At 49.1% G+C, this 20,642-nt stretch overlaps 1 protein-coding gene across 1 annotated transcript in view; it reads right to left on the reverse strand.

Annotated features, from left to right (window-relative positions):
* LOC142571158 (uncharacterized) overlaps positions 1 to 18,354 on the reverse strand; it is an 86,381-nt gene extending 68,027 nt beyond the window's left edge. Inside the window, exon 1 of the mRNA XM_075679436.1 lies at positions 18,107 to 18,354. Within this exon, the coding sequence (XP_075535551.1) occupies positions 18,107 to 18,326 (220 nt within the window). The 5' untranslated portion in view covers positions 18,327 to 18,354. The remainder of the gene's footprint in view (positions 1 to 18,106) is intronic.
* Between the last annotated feature and the right edge of the window lie 2,288 nt (positions 18,355 to 20,642).

Consider the following 20,642-nt stretch of genomic DNA (forward strand, 5'->3'; position numbering starts at 1 on the left):
CTCCGAGAGCCGACGACCTTTGCAGCGCAGTCGTCGTGGTATCCATTGTCCTGCGTCCCCGTAGGCAGGTGGTCACGCCCGACCCCAGTCGGCTTCTCGAAACTCCAGAGCGGACCTCGCACATTGTCTCGTGTCTCGAAAAGCGCATGGGGAGGTTCCTCCAATTACCTCCCCTCGAGAACTCCCCTGAGCTGACCCCTCGCCGCGTGGCTGCCGGTTTTCCGCAGTTCTCTGAAGTGCGCCACCGCCCCGTTTGGATCGAAACACGTGCAGCGGGCTGAAGTAACTTGCACTTTGCTACCCTGGCAGGCCATTCCTAACAATACACAATGCTTCATGACCTCGAGCGTACCGGAACCTTGGAAGGACGCCAACATGACCTGGCGTACCCATAAGAAAGGGTAAGCCAAAGACTTGAAAAATTATTGACCGATCCGCTTACTGTCCGTTGCCTACAAACTATTTACTAAGGTAATCGCAAATAGAATCAGGAACACCTTAGACTTCTGTCAAGCAAAGGACCAAGCAGGATTCCGTAAAGGCTACTCAACAATAGACCATATTCAGACTATCACTCAGGTAACATAGAAATGTGCGGAATATAACCAAGCTTTATATATAGCTTTCATTGATTACGAGAAAGCGTTTGATTCAGTCGAAGCCTCAGCATTCATGGAGGCATCACGGAATCAGGGTGTAGACGAGCCGTATGTAAAAATACTGAGACATATATATAGCGGCTCCACAGCCACCGTAGTCCTCCATAAGGAAAGCAACAAAATCCGAATAAAGAAAGGAGTCAGACAGGAAGATACTATCTCTCCAATGCTATTCACAGCGTGTTTAAAGGAGGTATTCAGAGACCTGGATTGGGAAGAATTGGGGATATAATTTAACGGAGAATACCTTAGTAACTAGCGATTCCCTGATGATATTGCTTTGCTTAGTAACCAGGGGACCAATTGCACTGCGTGCTCACTGATCTGGAGAGGCAAAGCAGAAGGGTGGGTCTAAACATTATACTGCAGAAAACTGAAGTAATGTTTAACTGTATTGGAAGAAAACAGTAGTTTACGAATGGTAGCGAGACACTGGAAGTGGTAAGGAAATAAATCTACTTAGGGCAGGTAGTGACCGCGGATCTCGACCATGAGACTAATAATATTGCTACGGGGTAGTATTTCTAATGACGAAGAGCCGAGCAGGAAGAAGACGAAGACGACGATTGGAAGCTAGCGCGGGCTGTTGCCTCTTGGTCAACTGCGGCGTATCGCCTTGTAAATATACTTGTAAATAGCTTTTCGTCGGTGTCTTCCTACGTAACATATTTGGTGGAGGTGGACGTTCCCTGTACCTCGTCACGGAGCTTCGCAGTGGACGGTACGTCGAGTCATGGCTCCCGGCGACGACAACCCGACTCCGCCGGCTCCGACACCTGCTGCCACTTCGACGACCTACATCACCCTCTCCGCTCCCCGTGATCCTGGCGTATTCTCGGCAAAACATGGGGAAGACGTCGAGGACTGGATCAGCCTGTACGAACACGTCAGCCGCAATAACCGGTGGGACCCTACTATCATGCTCGCCAACGTCGTCTTTTACCTCGGTGGCACACCTCGAGTTTGGTATCGGACCCACGAAGATGAGCTGACCAGTTGGGATTCGCTTAAGCAAAAGCTTCGAGACTTGTTCGGCAACCCCTACGGTCACCAACTTGTCGCGCAGAAGGCGCTTTCCGGTCCTGTGCAGACGTCAACGGAGCCCTATGTCACGTACATTCAGGACGTCTTGGCTCTATGCCGCAAAGTTGACGCACACATGACTGAGTCCGACAAGGTCTCCCACATCCTCAAAGGCATTGCCGATGACGCCTTCAACTTGCTCGTATTTAACAACGTCGCGACGGTGGATGCAGTTATAAAAGAGTGCCGCCGCCTGGAATTCGCTAAAAGCCGACGTATCGACCAACAGTTCGCCCGTCTGCCCAACACCCCAGTGACATCTTCCTGTGCCGACGCTCCTCGTCCCAACCACACTGGCGATGTTACCAGGATTGTCCGGCGTGAGATCGAGGCCGCCTATCCGGCTGCGTTCGACTCCAGCCCCTCGAATGCACCTGCAGTCACTATTTCCCTGATCCAGGCTGTTGTCCGCCAGGAGATCGCCAACATGGGTATTCACACCATCTGCTCGGCCCATCGTCCTGATGCCCACCCGGCTTCTTCGATTCCGCCCCGTCCCGCTCCTTACCCACCACGTTTCCGCAACCCCTCTGAATGGCGCACTGCAGACGACAAGCCAATTCGTTTTCACTGCCATCGAATTGGGCACATTTCTCGGCACTGTCGCAGTCGCTGGAGTTCCCTGAACCAGTCTACATATACTGCCTCCTCTCGCACCCCAGGTGGCCTTTCTCGTCCCTATGCTGTCCGATCAGATAATGCCGCCACCGATTCTCCTGCGCCGAACCGCCCCTATTCTCGTTCGCCTTCGCCCCAACGAAGTCAATCTCGCTCTCCCCAGCCCCGTCGTTCCTATTCGCCGACTCCCTTCGGACGCCGCTTCCAGCCGGAAAACTAGACGATGCAGCGCCTCGAGGTGACGCTGCATTGCTCCCTACGCCGCCAAATCCTCTCCTGACCTTGCCCACTCATCTGAACCTTCTTGACGCGCAAGTCGACGGTGTTCCTGTATCAGCTCTCATAGACACTGGGGCGCATTTGTCGGTAATGAGCGCGGACTTTCGTAACCGGCTGAGGAAAATAATCACGCCCGCCACGACGCCTGTTGTCCGTGTCGCCGATGGCGGATCAGCCCCTGTAATTGGTATGTGTGCCGCCCGCGTCTCCTTCGCCGATCGCTCCACTACCGTGCTATTCACAGTCATCGCCCACTGTCCCCACGACATCATCCTCGGCCTCGACTTCCTCTCCGCACATTCTGCTCTCATCGATTGCTCCGCCAGTACTCTCCGCCTCGACCTGCCTGTTCTGGATCCCGCTGAACAACACCTTACTCGCCTCAGTTCCGTCGACTTCGTTCGCTTGCCACCTTCGGCGCTGACTTACGTTGACTTCGTGTCATCCCCACCAGTGCCCGACGGTCACTACATCGCGGCTCCTATGCAAGACGTCCTCCTTACACACGGGATCACACTACCTCATACAGTTTTATCTATTACGGCGAATTGCGTCTGCCTGCCAGTGGTCAATTTTGGCTTGACGACACAAGTGCTGCCACGCGGGATGTCTCTGGCCCAATTTTGCTCATTCGAGGATCACTCTGTGCCATCGATTTCAGTAGACGACAATTCACCCGATCCTCCTCTAACATCGCAGTCGGCAACTTGTACCATCGCCAACTTACAGAAAATGATTGCACCCGACCTGCCGTCCGAGCACGCTCGTGCGCTCTACCGCGTTCTGCTTTCCTACCAAGATATTTTTGACTTTAACGATCGTCCTTTGGCCGAAACAACAGCTGTTAAACATCACATTAATACCGGAGATGCCCCTCCTATTCATCGCCGCCCGTATCGAGTATCACCGGCTGAGCGTCAAGTTATTCACACCGAAGTTCGTAAAATGCTTGCCAAGAACATTATTGAACCGTCATGTAGTCCATGGGCGTCACCGGTTGTGCTGGTACAAAAGAAGGATGGCTCATGGCGCTTTTGCGTGGATTATCGGCACCTTAACAGGGTTACCAAAAAGGACGTGTATCCCCTACCTCGGATTGATGACGCCCTTGACTGCCTCCACGGTGCTCGCTATTTCTCCTCTATTGACCTTCGCTCCGGCTATTGGCAGATTGCCGTCGACGATCTCGACCGCGAGAACACTGCCTTTGTAACACCCGACGGTCTTTATCAATTCAAGGTGATGCTGTTCGGCCTATGTAACGCTCCTGCCACTTTTGAACGCATGACGGACTCCCTTCTTCACGGTTTCCAATGGTCCACGTGTCTGTGCTACTTGGACTCTCCCCAACATTCGCTACGCACCTCGAGCGCCTCTCAGCAGTCCTGGACGTTTTTCGGCGAGCCGGTCTGCAACTCAACGCATCGAAGTGCCAATTCGGCCGTCGCCAGATTACCGTCCTTGGACATCTCGTTGACGCGAACGGAGTGCAACCGGACCCAGGCACTGTTACGCACTTCCCTGTTCCGAAGTGTGTCAAGGATGTGCGCAGCTTCATCGGCCTTTGCTCGTACTTCCGCCGTTTCGTGAAAAATTTCGCGGCCATAGCACGACCACTAACCGAGCTTTTGAGTTAGTGGTCGTACTGAAGTCCGTACTGATGCTAGCGGTCACGGGATTGGCGCAGTACTGGCACAACGCCAGCGTGGCCACGACCGTGTTATCGCTTACGCCAGCAGGCTCCTCTCGCCCGCGGAGCGCAACTATTCCATCACTGAGCGTGAGTGTCTGGCCCTAGTTTGGGCCAGGCACTCACGTTCCGCCCATACTTATATGGCCGACCCTTTTCCGTCATCACAGACCATCACGCGCTTTGTTGGTTATGCTCATTGAAAGACCCTTCAGGAAGACTTGGTCGTTGGGCCTTACGCCTCCAAGAATATTCGTTCTCTGTCACCTACAAATCTGGCCGACTACACAAGGACGCTGACTGCCTGTCTCGCTACCCGGTAGACGAGCCTGACGACGCCGACAGTAGTACCGCCGACGGCATTTTCTCTGTGTCTGCCTTCGCTAACATCGCCGATGAGCAGTACCGAGACCTATCGCTGCGAGTACTCATGGAGCGTCTGCGCTCTACACCTACCGACGCATCCGTTCGCCGATATGTCCTCCAGGGCGGCATTCTGTACCGAAGCAACTTCCTCCCTGATGGCCCTGATCTTCTCCTTCTCGTGCCAAAACATCTACGACAGACTGTGCTCTTTGAGATGCATGACGCACCCACTGCAGGACATCTTGGGGTAACCCGCACGTACGACCGCGTCCGCCGCAGCTTCTATTGGCCTGGTCTCGCTCGCTCCGTCCGACGCTATGTTGCTGCCTGTGATCCCTGCCAGCGTCGGAAAACGCCTCAGGTGCTACCTTCCGGTCATCTGCAGCCGATCACCGTCCCTGTGGAACCGTTTTTTGTGTTGGATTAGACCTCCTTGGTCCCTTTCCCACGTCATCCTCTGGGAACAAATGGGTAGCCGTCGCAACTGATTACGCCACCCGATACGCTATCACGCGGGCTCTACCTACCAGTTGCGCCACTGACGTCCCGGACTTTCTCTTGCGTGACTTTATCTTAGTGTATGGCGCCCCGCGACAGCTGCTTACTGACCGTGGTCGTAACTTCCTCTCGAAAGTTATCGCCGACATTGTGCGTTCCTGCTCTATTCAACACAAGCGGACTACCTCATACCATCCTCAAACCAATGGCCTGACAGAGCGGTTAAACGGTACTCTTACCGACATGCTGTCCAAGTGCTACGGGGTAGTATTTCCAATGACGAAGAGCCGAGCAGGAAGAAGAAGAAGACGACGATTGGAAGCTAGCGCGGGCTGTTGCCTCTTGGTCAACTGCGGCGTATCGCCTTGTAAATATACTTGTAAATAGCTTTTCGTCGGTGTCTTCCTACGTAACAATACTTGGGGTTTTACGTGCCAAAACCACTTTCTGATTATGAGGCACGCCGTAGTGGAGGACTCCGAAAATTTTGACCACCTGGGGTTCTTTAACGTGCACCTAAATCTAAGCACACGGGTGTTTTCGCATTTCGCCCCATCGAAATGCGGCCGCCGTGGCCGGGATTCGATCCCGCGACCTCGTGCTCAGCAGCCCAACACCATAGCCACTGAGCAACCACGGCGGGTGCAGACCATGAGACTGAAATAATCTGAAGAATAAGGATGTGCTGGGGTGCGTTTGACAGGCATTTTCACTGCGATTGTCCCTCAAGAGAAAAGTGTATAATAACTGTGTCTTACCAGTACTCACGTACGTTTCAGAAACCTGGAGGCTAACGAAAAGGATTCTACTTGAGAACGACGCAACGAGCTATGAAAAGAGTGATGGCTGTAACGTTAAGTGATAAGAAAAGAGGAGATTAGGTGAGGGAACAAACGCTAGTTAATGATATGTTAGTTGAAATCAAGAAAAAGAAATGGTCATGGGGAGGACACGTAAACAGGATGGAAGATAACCGATGGCCATTAAGGGTTACGGAATGGATTCCAAGGAAAGGGAAGCGTAGCAGGGTGCGGGAGAATGTAAGGTGGACTGATTAGATTAAGAAGTTTTCAGGGACGACATGGCCACAGTTAGTACATGACCGGGGTAGTTGGAGAATTATGGGAGAGGCCTTTGCCCTGCAGTGGGCGTAACCAGGCTGATGATGATGTCGTCGTGATTCAGTCATGATTGTTCCATTCTTATTGTTCCAGCTCCGTCATGTAATGGTCGCGCTGCCATCGTCGTCATCCATTGCTATCATGCTTCCATTATCGCGCTGTCCTCACTATAGCGTGGTCATAATCGGCACCTCTATTCAATTGTCAAAAAATGTAATTATTGGGTTTTACTTGCCAAAACGACTTTCTGATTATGAGGGACGCCATAGTGGAGGACTCCGAAAGTTTCGACCAGGTGGGGCTCTGTAAGGTGCACCTAAATCTGAGTACACGGGTGTTTTCCCATTGGGCCCCTATCGAAATGCGGCCGCCGGGATTCGATCCCGCGACCTCGTGAGCAGCAGCCCAGCACCATAGCCCCTGAGCAACCAGGTGCCCTATAATGTAAAATTATTCCACTATGTTTCTATTCCAATCTCCTGACATCAAATTTGCGTAACCACCAATGCAAGCACCGGGCGGTCACCCGCGGGGTTGTCTGAACAGACCAATCAAACGCTCTCCTCGTTCATAGGTCACTTTTTTTTGCTTGGAAAACAAATAACATTGCTTATACTGAGCGGCTTGTCGTATCTAATTGGCTGACAAGAGGCGAGGAGAACGCTCAAGTGGAGAGGGTTTCGATGGGGCACGGGCCACTGCACTGAAAGTCGATAACCGGATGAAGAGGGTGGTGCCGGGGTCTACGATTGGTCGGCTTTCCCTTGCTTAGCTTGCGGTGGCTGGTCGAACATCGCAGCGGCATGCAACGGAAGCTCAAGAATGACGCTAAAACGGACCCTCAGCAAAGAAGAGTTGGCTGAATTAGGGGGTAAACGTGCCGAAAGTGATCGAAAACGTTACGCGGCCACGCAAGAAGTTTTATTATACGCAAATACACCCATGCTCTCCGGCAGGTGCGAGTAGCCAGCGTCTGAGCGATCGGCGGCAGTCATCTTTTATTCCTTTCGGAACGGGGCAGCCTGTGGCTGTTCCGAAGAAAATTCAGTTTTGTTCGGCATATTAATGCATCTTTATCGCGTACACGTCACTTTGACGCGGTGAGTTCTTGCGGTTTTGTGTCGTCGCGTGACAGGCAGGTGAAGTGGGTGCAGCCCATAAACTTTTTACCAATAGCCGAGGGCTAATGGCGAAAAGGGGTCAAATCAGAAATAACTGTTTTTTTTTCTGTCATATCATGCATAATCAGTGTGTACAATCATATCAGATGGGGAGGTATCGCGGTTTTCATGACAGACAGGTGAAGTGGGGGTGGTCGAAAAAAGTTTTTGACCAATCGTGGAGGGCTGATAGCAGAATTGGAACGGAAAAGTTTAGAATAGTTTACGTTACAGCGCCCCAGGGCGGGTAACATCCGATTGTTGTCAAAGCGAAATCAAGCGCATGGACTACAGTATTGTTGTTTCACACCTAAAGAAGATTACTTTTCTGGGCCATGGCTTTCCACTCGTTTAACATTTCTAAGTGAGCTCGTCGTCACATTTCTAAAGGTAAACGGCTTCATTTGCCCTGTTGTGGCAATTTGCTGCCTATGCTGCGCAATTTATTGGAGCCTATCGGGAAGCCATAGGCAGAATCGCGTCAGGTCGAGTGTAGAACAGCAAAGCAGACTCACCCTAACGCAAGCGCAAGCTGCTGCGCTGAGGCGTCCGTCCTATTCTTCTTTTGCGGACAAGCGGCAGGAGCGATGCTCGAGCTCTTCTTGATTACAATGGCCCCGGGAGAAAAAAGGATCCATTCTGGCGACTTACGGCCAAAATACGAGAAAGAGATCGTGGTGGGGTTTGAGATGGCTTACGTGTAAGATGCCGCGTCCGTGACAGCGCATGTCGTCGGACGGCGTAAGAGTCTCCGCCACGCGATTGTCTGGCGACGTACGGTCAACGGTACGGTAGGACCCATGATATTGAGCCAGAAGCTTGGACGAGAGACCCGGGACGTGGAATGGAATCCATGGCCAAACGAAGGAGCTGGTACGGAATGTTATAATGACGAATCTAGTCTCGTGTCTTTTCTGTTGGTATGCTGAGCTTCCGTTGTCAAGATTCAAGCAAGGTACCGGAGATCTTCCGTGTACATGGCAAGTTCTGAAAGGCGCCGGCATTCGGAGGCGTCGGGTTGATACTCTAGAACAGTGTCCAACGTGTACGACAGTTCTCGTCAACACCTCAGATAGAAACTTGAGAAGGCAGTGGTTGCTTCCTTTGCGGTGTTATAAGCGTACGTTACAACAGGGAGAACCATGCCACAGATGGAATGGTCAGACCGGATGTGCGTAGTGAGCATTTCTACAAGAGCGCGGTTGAAGGACTCATTGAACCCGTTAGTTTCTGGGTGGTATGCCGTCGACGTGCTATGAATGACATGACACTCGGTAAGGAAGACATCGACGGCATTGGACAGAAACACGCACGTTAGTCACCGAGAAGCCCACTCGGCACACCATATCGAAGCAGGAAATTGGGCAGAACAAAGAAAGCAACCTCGCATGCTGTAGCGACAGGAAGGACTGCTGTCTCCGCATAGCGGGTGAGGTGGCTGACGCCAACGATGATCGATATGTTCCCAAAGGTGGTAGAGGGGAGTGTTCCGTGAACGTTGACGATGATGCGGTTGAAAGGACGCTCTGGGAAAGGTAGAGAGAGGTTCGAGTGCACCGGTCGAACGCTGAGGAGGCGCCTGGTTTTGCTGCAAGCGGTGTACCTATGTATGTAATTGCGCACACGCGCGTACATTCTACGCCAGTAAAAGTGCTGGCGCAACCTCTTATGTCTTTGATGCGCCAGAATCAGCACTCAGTGGGTCGGCGGGAAATGCAGCAGAGATGTCGGAGTGCATGTGACGGAACGTATGTGACGCAATACGACAAGGAACCACTTCCGACATTCATGCATATAGTTCGAACTGTAAAGCAGATTTTTCGTGCGCATGGAAAGGAGCGGCTTGACGACGAAGCCTGCAGTAACGCGAGGCGGCAGATCGGGTAGAGGGAGTACATGAAACCTTGCGCTGCTCCGATGGCATAGAATCGAATTCGAGTGCCGAGGCCCACGAACCATCAAGTGGTAGCGGACACCGAGAAAGGGCATCGGTCTCACTGTTCGACCGACCAGATATGTAGAGCACTTGTACTCGTACTTCTGCAGCCAAAGTGCCCAACGGCCAACGTGGCCGGAGGGATCTTTTAGCGACGACAACCAGCACAGGGCGTGGTGGTCCATGATGAGGTAGAAAGATAGAGGTAAGATAGGACGCTCGTGAGAGCCCGCACGATGGCCAGAAACTAATTTTCAGTGACAGAGTATTTAGTCTCGGCGTTTGTGAGTGTGCGACTCGCGTAGGCGACCAAATATTCTGCATAGCTAAGCTTGCGTCTCGCAAGTACCACACCAAAGCCTACACCCCTGACATCTGTATGTAGTTCCGTATGAGCCTGGCGATCGTAGGGACCGAGTATCGGAGGAGATAACAGGTAGCCGAGGGTCTGGAAGGCGGCATCACATTCAGGGGACCAACTGGAGATATCCGTGCCAGCGCGTAGAAGCATCGTCAAATGTACAATGACGATGGCGAAATGGCGCACAAAGCCACGGAAGCAGGAACAGACCCGATAAAACTCCGACAGATCTCCAGTGACGTCACTTTCGCAAAGTCGGCGACAGCACGGAGTTTCGAGGGCGCGGGGAGGACACCATCTCTGGATATAACGCGGCGCAAGATATTCTGTTTATGGACGGCAAGCGATACTTCTTCATGTTCAGCTGGAGGCCAGCAGTCTTAGGGCACCTCAGAACTTGGTGGAGACGGGTGAGATGAGTCGAAAAATTTGGAAAAAATACGATGACGTCATTCAGATAGTATAGGCGAACGCTCCTCTTTAAGTCACGAAGTATGCAATGCATCATGCGCTTACAAGCGGCAGGCGCATCACAGTGACCAAACGACATGACGGTAAATGCTGGAGCATTTCCATGACGTAAATTAATATAACCCGTCAGGCGTCACGAATGCAGTCTATGGAGATCACATGCGACCACAGAAACCTGGTAATAGCCAGAGTGCATGCCTAACGACGAAAAATATTAAGGACGTTGTAAGCGATCGAGCACACCGCCAATACGCGTTCGGGAATATACGTCATTCGGTGTGGTCGCGCTAAAAGCTTTATTGACGTGCTTCCGTGTGACTACGTTGGGACGACGGTAATCAACAGAGAATCGAATAGAGCCGTCTTTCTTTAGTACGAGCACAACTCGGGACAACCCCGAACTAAGGAACCGCCTAATGATTCCAACTTTAAGCACTTCCTCCACCTGCTGGTTCATAAGCAGCCGTTCTTGCTGAGACTTGATGCGGGCGTTGACATAGCGGAAGTTTTGATCCAGTGTCGATACTGTATAGTATCGTATGTCGTATATAGTATACTGTATGTATATACTGTAGTACAGTCCAAGGTGTTTGTGCTAAAATCGAAAGAAGTGCGGAACTGGACAAGTAGAGCTAGAAGCTGCCCGTGCGGTCTGTGGAAAGGTTGGCATCTAAGCAAGAAATAGACTTCGACGGCAACTAGTGGGCAGTCGGAAGGTGACGTAATGAGAGCGAGTGAGGCGAAGTAGAAGAACCAGGAACTTCTGACTGAGGATGGTCAATGACTTCGACAAAACCGAGGGACTCGCCACGAAGGACAGTGAGCGGGTAGGGAAACGGATTGTAGGCTAGGGTCATTGTGACAACAGAGGTTACGTCGAGTACGGCAAATGGAAGAGGTAAAAGACTGCACCGAATCAACAGTTATGACGGCGTGAACAAGACCGGAGCTCCGGGCACAGGAGGGCCAGACAAAGCGACAAGAACTGCACTTTCCGGGGGGCTGTTCGTATCGGCAGTGACAACAATCTTTTGTGCAGCGATAATAATACCCGGCACAGTGTTGAAGAAGCCACACAATGCGACTTCGGCACGGACGCAGCCAATAACAGCACCATGACGCGACAAGAAGTTCCACCCTAGGATTAGGCCTTGAGAGCAGGAAGGCAGCAGAAAAAATTCAATGGTATTGGGAATGCGCTGAATAATGAGCCTGGCAGTGCACGCAGTCCGTGGTTGTCCCGCGTGCGCCAGCGATGTCGAGGCCGGAGGTACAAAGAGGGGACATTTAAGGCACGCTTAGTAGGGCCCGACGAGGTGGAATCTAGTAGGGCAGTTGTGCTGTCAAGTAGGGCAGCTGCGGAGTCGAGTAGGGGAGCGTCGTCAGTCTAAGCGCGACGCGACTTCCGCATGCGTCAGCAGTGCGGTAACCAAAGGTTGATGGTGGACTGGTAGGATAACCTGAGCAACGTGCTTATGGATGGTCTTCTGCCAGATTATCTGCTGCTGATGGTTTTCTTTATTACAGATATATTTGACAATAATTCGGGCCAACGTAACGTAAAGTACATTTGCATTAATCGTAGGGTACTGCATACGCCCACCAATATGTCACTCCTGTGCCAGGTTTTATCCCCCAGGACGTATAACTTAAAATACTTGACCCGTAATTCAACAATTCCCTGTGCTTAGTAATTACCGCAATTGCATTTTACAAGGCGCTTGATTTTAGAAACTGCAAAGAGAGGCGCTTTCGTATAATTACGTCAACATTTGTGTAATGAAATAAAAATCCCGTGTTTGGAATTCACGAATTCATAAATCATGATGACGTGAGCTCACCTAAATGACACACTTCTTCTCCGCAGTGTAAGCGTATCTAACTGGAATAAATAATATCAGGAAAAGGCTCTGTACACAGAGACAAATGTGTCCAGGTGACATGCCTGGCATGCCTGTGTTCTCGGAATAACCGTTTTTGTTCGCGTTCCTACTGGCTGCTATCGGGCACATTCTTTCTCTGGTGTTTGTTTGGGATTAATATATTTTCAAGACTGCAGGCTCTGATTACTTTGCGTTTGTCATGGAAGGAGACAGTATTTTGACAGCAACAGCATGTACTGCCGTGACGTGTGTTCTTCATCTGCTGACGTTTTCATTTGTCGCAAAGGGATGAGTTCATTGCTAAAGCACTCTAATACTCTGACGAGTCTTACACAAATAAAGTCATACTTCTACGCTTTTGCAAGGACAACGGAACAACACGTTGTTGCAATGTGGCCGAGTACTGCTATCTTTTTCTGGCGGCTGAATGTTTTATCGTAGTAATTGTTTTTACTGTTATATAACTTTGAATATTTGTGTTATGGTGTAGAATAATAAATGTTTCGTGAAAGGCTTGAACGACGCCTGATCTATCCAACAGTAAGTAGGACGGCTACGGTACTCAGCCCAGTTGTATTGCAGTCCTCATATTTTACGACCACGATACCCAACAAAAATAGGTACCGTTTTTCCCCAAGCTCTGCTCCATTCAACCCTTTTGCTTGATTCACAGCCGCTACGTAGATACGCTGAGGTTTGCTCTCATGTGACCCAATTCTTCGGGTAACCAGAAGCGCTATAGGCTACTGGTGTGGGAAATGCTCAAAATTTTGAATGCGAATCGAATATTCTGTGCTATTCCTATCCCATACGACTCGAAAATTTAACTGTCGTCCTATAGGCCAACACACGACGCTCGTACTTCGTACCTGGCTTTTCTTCGAAGCCCCCTCGTCCGCCTTAGAGTATAGAACCGTTCATTAGGGCTCGCTTCAAAACTGTTTCTCAATTTTGCAATTTAGAACAGCACAAGAAGGAACAGTGACATAAGAGGGCGCACACGGGGGGGGGGGGGATTTCTAGCACTTGATTATTTCCAACAAATCAATAAACAAAAGTGAACGTATGATAGTATATAGCTTCTTAGGCACCATGGAACCCAGCGATTCGTAGAGCCGACTTCTGCTTTAAACCACCTGAGGAAGCAGTTTGCATCTCCATTTGTCATTTGACGTCTTAGCCTTTAGTGGTTCACAATCAGCGCTGGGAGTCGGGTCATGATTGAGTGACCTTGTCGCCGGCCTCAGAGGCAAGTAGACAATGTGGCTCCTGTTCTCGAGGAGGTGATTGCAATAAAGGCGACGAGTCCATCTGGACAAACAATGTTTATGCCATGCCACATTTATATGACATCCCCGGCAAAATCATAAATGCCGGTTTGCCTGAATGTTCTTACACGATGGCGCTTAAAGCCTGCGATAGCTGTGCGTGAAGCGAGCGTCCTATTCAAGATGAATAGGAAAACAATGACAGCTTCAACGAACCCCAGTGTGCTGGGGACAGAACGTGGTGCAAACGGCTAGCAGCAGCGCCACACTGGTATTGGCGTGGGGTGGTTAAGCTTCCCATTAGCTATGGTGATTTGGATGCGACTCAAGTAGGATAATGTATGAGGGTTGTCGGAAGGAGTCCTTGTCTTCCCTAAACTGGCATTTCGTGCGCTTTAATCTCCACTTCATCTTTGTCAACAGAGCGCTAACACGATCTGGGGATTCTAGCGGCCAGAATGCGTCGAACTGAGAGAAAAAATTCTGCATCAGTTGAAAAGCATTTTCGGCCGTGTCCGATTATACGCACTTCCAGATCGTGGAGGTTCCACTCTGCGTGCGGCTAGGGCTGAAGGCGAGCTTCGGATCTAGCCTGACACAGTCGCTCCGGCTCGCACGAATAAGGCAACCAGCGGCGTCAATTGTAACAACGTTTATTGCTGCCAGAAATTGAGAACACAGGCAGAGGGAAGTCCCCTCTGTAATATTCTAATAGGCTGACCTGGTTGTCCGGGATGATCGGGCAAACGAGGTCGCTCACGGCTTCCGGCTGGTACTCCAGTCCGGCTAAAGTTTGGCTGGTTAGGGGTCCGGCGTCAGAGAGAGAGAAAGGGTCTCCCGCGGTGGCGCTGTTTTGTACCTTTTTTACCTTTGCGAGGGTAATTTTCTCTTCGCCCGTCAGATACCTTCCCACGGGTCGGGGAGGAAGCGCGCGTGCGTCGCGAGAGCGAGCGAGAAGCGGCAGAGGGCGTAGTGCGCCTCTCCCGTGTCTATGCCGGCTCTCGACGCGACCGCGACGACACGGGGGAAAATGGGCGCGTGTGCTCCCCACAGCATTGACGCTGTTTCGTTTATGAAATATAATTTATGTTCTAATTGCTGCACTTGGCTGCCTGCGTTATAATCATTTCAGTAATTTGTTTTCTTTCGTTTCTCTTGTTTATCTTCAGCAGTTTTCCTGACATGGCGAAAACTTTTTTTGACACTTACATATATTTGATAAGGCAAGATGACAGGAACCAGTGCGCACCCTCACTGCTGCTAGAAAGCAACATGCATGGGACCATCGAGTAACACGTTTGAGTAAGTTTATTACGCCGTTTAATGCGTAATAGCGCCGAATCTTGGAGCTAAACAAAGAAGCTCGAGAATAAGTTAACGGCCGCGGAAAGAGCGAAGGAACAAAAAATTTTAGGCGTAACGTTAAGATACAGGAAGAGAGTTGTGTAGATCAAAGGGCAAACGGGGATAGCCTATGTTCAAGCTGACATTAAGAGGCAAGAATGGAGCTGGGTAGGACATGTAATGCGTATGGCAATCAACCGGGGGACCATTAGAGTTACAGAATGGGTGCCAAGCGAAGGAGAGGGCAGTCGAGGATGGCAGAGGACTAGGCGGGGTGATGGAATTAGGAAATTTGCAGGCGCAAGTTGGAATCAGCTAACTCAAGACATAGTTAATTGGAGATTGCAGGTAGACCCCTTCGTCCTCAAGTGCAGACAAAAAGAAAAGGCTTATGATGTTAAAAATTATTGCACCGTTCGTACGTGTCCTATACGGCGAACCTGAAGAAACAGCGGAATAAACGCAGTATTGAAACGGTGCAATCTATGTACTTGTACGCCTGACCCCATGGTAGAATAGAGCTGACTGTCAAGCGGTAGTGAAGATATGTTGCTTGCGTTCACTCTCCAATAGATCTAAGTGGCTAAAAGGTTTTGGCACGTGAGAAAACTTGAAGCAACAAAAAGGAGAAAAAAGAACGTGTGGCGGGAAATCGAATCTTGCATCCGCGATGTGGCAACCACAGTTGCCGCCGCTACGTCACCACTAGATTTTTTCTCTTGCATCGAAGAAGTTAGATAGATAGATAGATAGATAGATAGATAGATAGATAGATAGATAGATAGATAGATAGATAGATAGACAGATAGATAGATAGATAGATAGATAGATAGATATGCTCAAAACGGCTGAAATACGCAAATAATGCTATTCGTAATAATAAAGCTACACAACAATCAGTGAAACAATGATGACTGGTATCTGGGTTCTTACGCAATTGCAATTTCTGTCCCAGCGAACAAAGAATGCCTTAAACTTCTGTCAGGCCTTTGCAGGAAGCATCGAGGTACGAATTTTAAGGAATAGACAGTATTTGCTTCCGGAGAAACACGCATTTGCTTAAAGCGATTCAGCAGGCCATACAATTAATGATTATCAAATCTGGTTTGATAAGCTAGCGTGAGAAAGCACGCACCTTGATCCAACGCCTTAGGATTTGAGGTAAATAAAATAATGTTTAAAATGAAACGGCAACAGGTTTTTCCTTCTGGAACCTATAGGGGGAACAATTTTTAAGAAATTAGGAAAGAAGGAGAAAAAAGAAATCAAGTGAGACACGCTGCTGGATTATCGCGCGTAGACACGCATGTGTAACGTCGCGAAAGTATGCAATAGGCGAAACGCACTGGTATGTAAACAAATGTATAATACCCACGCAACTCTTTTCAAGCGCGATAAGCAAGTTATCGCGTCGTGCAGGTTCCGACCCCCAGCGCAAGACAAAGTGGGTTAAGATCCAGTGGAATAGTTGAATATTTTTACAGCTAAAACTGTATATGACTAACCTTCAGCATTTTGTTCAGCGCCTGGCAACAGAAAGGGACTTGGTGATTTCTAACGAACCCATTCGCAATGGGTTTCATTGTTTGCTTTTTGTGTGATCACATAGGGGTGCAGTACGGTGGCGCAAATGTCAACATGCGGAACAGATTAGAACGCTCGCCGTGAAAAATAGCGTGGCGTCAGGGTTATCATAGTATATAAGCATAATAGGTATCGGCGCTTAAGGCAGCTGCGTTATTGATGGGGGTGGGCACCTGCAGTGCGTACATCTGAAGAACAACATGCGTACCAGGAGCGCCAGAGGGGCCAGAAACGAGAATGTAAACCGCGCCGGCGCGAAACGACCACTGACGAAGAACGTTCCCGTTAAATTAAATAAAAATGACAAGCATTCCACTCTGTGATGATGGGTTGGCAGCCAAAGCACTTTGCTTTTCGTTTTAGAGCTTTCACTGTCGTCAGTTTTCGCTGCCATTCAATCTTCAAAGAGTGGAATGGTTGCCATTTTTTGCCCATGCTGAAGGACTGGAGGCACATGAATCGATTTCGCAGCTAAAAATGCCTTGCAGATTGTTCTTCTTGCAAAAAAGGCCAATTCTATTCCACCCCTGGACTCAGCTGCAAGTCTATACCTTACTCAGACCAATGTGAAATACTGTTGCGAAACTGGTGGGGGGCACACCAAGTTAAGGCACAACACCAGCACCCCGGTAAATACTGGCAAGCACTGACGAAGTCATTGCCCCCTGACTAAACTAGAATCATCCGGACTTAACATAGTGAACAGATACCCCAGTGGCTTAACAAAGTGATTGAATTAGGCACGTCGACGCTTTTCTGATCTGAGGGTATAAACGCGATATTGTCGGCATAAGAAGAGACTTTGATTGATGAAGTGCCGTAGTCAAATTCATCTACCGTATATGGAGCACGCACTCAACAATAAAATGTCAATTGTGTATGTTTGCATGTTTATTATGACCACGAATGTCACATGTCTCATGTTGTCAACCTACATGACGAATGACAGTTTATAGTGAATTCGCTAGCATTTTCGCAGGCATATTATAGTGCATGTTACATTATGATATTGGTCCATGCCCGCCTACCTGCCGATTGGCATCCGCAGAATAACTCTTAGGAATGAAAGCAGTAAGATAAGGATAAATAGTGGGTGGTAATAGGTGGCCTGCAGAAGCATAGTTGAAAGCTTTTAAGCATATTGGACATAACTTTGTTCAAGCTGCCTCTAAGGCGTAGCTCTGAGGCCTTCTGGACCACGTTATTTGTGCTGCTGAAGATATATCTGCGACGACGATTGCTGCAATGGATATGTGCGTTTCTAATAACGATTTATCTTCCGTTAAGCTGAAAGAGTTTGTATGATACTCCAAAAAGTACAGGCTAATGCTCCTCAAGTGCCTTTAACATGGAAGTTCTGTCGCGGAATGCTTTTGGCCGCTTTTCAACTTCGCTAGTTGTATTGGAAAGCGGATGTGGCGTTGATCATTCCTTCTTAGCATGTTTTAGTACGCTGATGTCACTGCGCGTTAGCGCCGAGTTCAGTAAGTAAAGTTTTGTGCTCTGCAAAGCAAATAGTGTGTGTACGTGCACTTCGCTATTGCGCTGACGAGCCATGCGGGTACAAGAACGCCGCCGCTCGCCATTCGCTTCAATTGCCGCTACGTGAAAATTGTGCGATCCATTTGTAATTCACAAGGGCTGCTTTACTCATCCGAATACGCGACTACTGCAAGTGTAATAAATTTGCAATTCTTCACACCTTGCAATTGTCCTATCTTACGGTAGCAGAAGCGCTCCTGCTCGATGCCTTGAAATGGGGTGCACAGAAACTTTGCCACGTACCTCCCACATGATAAAAACCTCCGTAGACAAATAACGGCAGTGACGCCTGTTCCCTGGTAGCAAAGAACATATCCATGATGGAAGGGTAGAATAATGCTGCGTTGCGATAGAACGCGCTGCTGAGGAAATTGATGGCGAAGCAGACTACCAAGGTGACTCCCCTGTGGCGGACAACTGTTGCGTGGGCTGGGCCGCTGCCGGCGGGCATGGGTGCCACCATCGCCTCTAGTTTGATGAGTTTGCGGGCGCGTCTGTAAAAGAACGAAGATCTGTGTTTTGATTCCTTCGTAGAAAGATGTAAAACCGACAGCCGCAACGGTACGCATAAAAGATAGCTGGCAATCAGAAGGCTTATGAATGAGAAATAGATGTTTCTCGCTCCCGGAAATAAACGCAAGCATGAAGCGCTTATTTGAGCGTCATCCACACATATGTAATGTCATCACAAAGTAACCAATTCTTGCTTCTAATGAAAGCCGTCAAAAGCGCTGCCATGCAAAGCAGGAGCCCTGGCGAAGACACGACACCGTGTCCAAGCGTAGGCTTAAAGCGACATTCCTTGTTCGACTACTGGTCGCCACTTCAAGGATCCATCTTCATTTGAACTTCTGTCTTGTTTGCATTTTACCACTGCGTATCCTTCATGCAACATTCGTCACGGCATCAAGGCTTCGATATCGATGCGCACCAAGTGCATTTTTTGTATGAACAATGTACATGCAGTCCTTTTTCCCGATGTAGACGTCCAACCCGGCCTACCATGTGGTAGCCTGAGAGACTCATCGGTGGCGTTGTCAGCAAAATTTACCAGAGATCTTTCCATTACGGGACCTGCAACTTCGGAACTGTGTAAGCATCCCAGGGTGAGGCAGTCACTGTTATTTCCATGCCACCAGTCTTAAAAAGCTTTAGAGTTTGTCAAATTTACTGTACGTTAGCGTACTATTGACAACATGTCTCGGCAACTTTAAAACCCGGCACTCTCTCCCTCAAACTGTTACCTTGCACAAAAACTGGCAGGTTGTGAACTTCCACGTGTTCCTTTTCAGATAAGGATTTAAGAGAAACGAATACATCATAGTAAAAAGCTCAGTGCCCTTCCTCTCTGTGAACAAGGATGACCAGCCTAGCTGCGTATATGGCGAACTGTACCTCCGCCACGGGTCGGCACGGCATTGCACTATCTTGAGTATTGGCACACCTGTGGGGCGCGCTTAACGCCCGCGTTACATACGCCGCGGGTCAGCCGCACATTGGACCATCTTTGTGGTTTCTTTTGCACGCGGACACGACAGCGAGAAAGTCGTTCTTAACAGCGTCGCTGTAAAAAATAATGAAATCCTAGTGACACAAACTGTAGACACTTAAGGGCACTAGCGCCACACTAAAACTGAAAGTCACCTCAGAGACACAGCAACAAATATCCAGTCATATTTGCACTCAGGTAAACACAAAGTCCGGCCACATAACTAGACTAAAATCAGAGCACATAAGAAATCACGGATTAGATTTTTCTGAAGGTACATAAAACCAGGCATTCAATTGGCCAAAATCAGGCAAAAAAAAGGGGGAAACCCCATAAAATGCGCTTGCCCCACAAAACACTCTACTCAACAGTTTATGAAAATATTGCTCGCTTCTAGAAATCTTTGAAGGGCCAGCAACGCTCGTCTTTGCAATGAGTATGGTAGCCAAGGACCTTATATCTTCCTGGGGCTGAAAGGCTTGCCATGATATGCCACCAAATCAAGTGCTAAGCGTTGTCTCTGTGCGTCGTGCGGTTAACATTCTACCAGAAGATGCTGTGCAGCCCGAACTATCAGCACTCGAAATATTATATAGAAGTGTTTTGTGTACGTGTTACCCGAGCCGCAGACGGCGAATGAGCGTTTCAAAGGCTCTGGTTGTATATAATGTGGAGAGGATTTTAAATTGGAGCGATGGGTTAATTCAAAATAAATCAGAAGATTTCGAGTTCTGATCAAACCATGTCGCTTTCCAACCATGGACTGAGATCTGTCTTATGTGCCGCAATTTGCCTTGCGTTAGAGGGAGACCAGATGTGGCGCTATTAACACGCGTTTGTCCAGCTGCGTTGTATGCTGCAACAATTCTAGGGATATTACAATGGCTAAGTATCCATTGGAACATTATTGTGGCATTTTCTTTCACTTGCCTTTATGAGTTCCTTTAGTGTCTCGCAAGCTAACGCCAAGTTTTGCGCATTGGCGATGTCACCATGAAGTAAACACAAAGCTGCTTGCGAGTCACAAACGATGTTCCATTTTTCGTCTTTTTGTGTTTAATTGAGGTATCGTAACTCAGACAATACTGCAGAAGCTCTGCTGTTGTTGATGACGTAATTTGAGATAGTTTGAACGTCTGTATTTGGTTCCTTTCTGGAATAACAAAGGCAGCTGTAGAAGAATCTTTTTGGCAAGAACCATCTGTATAGGCGTATATGTTAGCCAGAGTATTGAAAGTATACCTGGTATACCCCTAGTTGTTGTGCTGGCAGTATAAACATACTCCTATA

Source organism: Dermacentor variabilis, chromosome 2, assembly GCF_050947875.1.
Source record: "Dermacentor variabilis isolate Ectoservices chromosome 2, ASM5094787v1, whole genome shotgun sequence".
Classification (NCBI taxonomy): Eukaryota; Metazoa; Arthropoda; class Arachnida; order Ixodida; family Ixodidae; genus Dermacentor; species Dermacentor variabilis.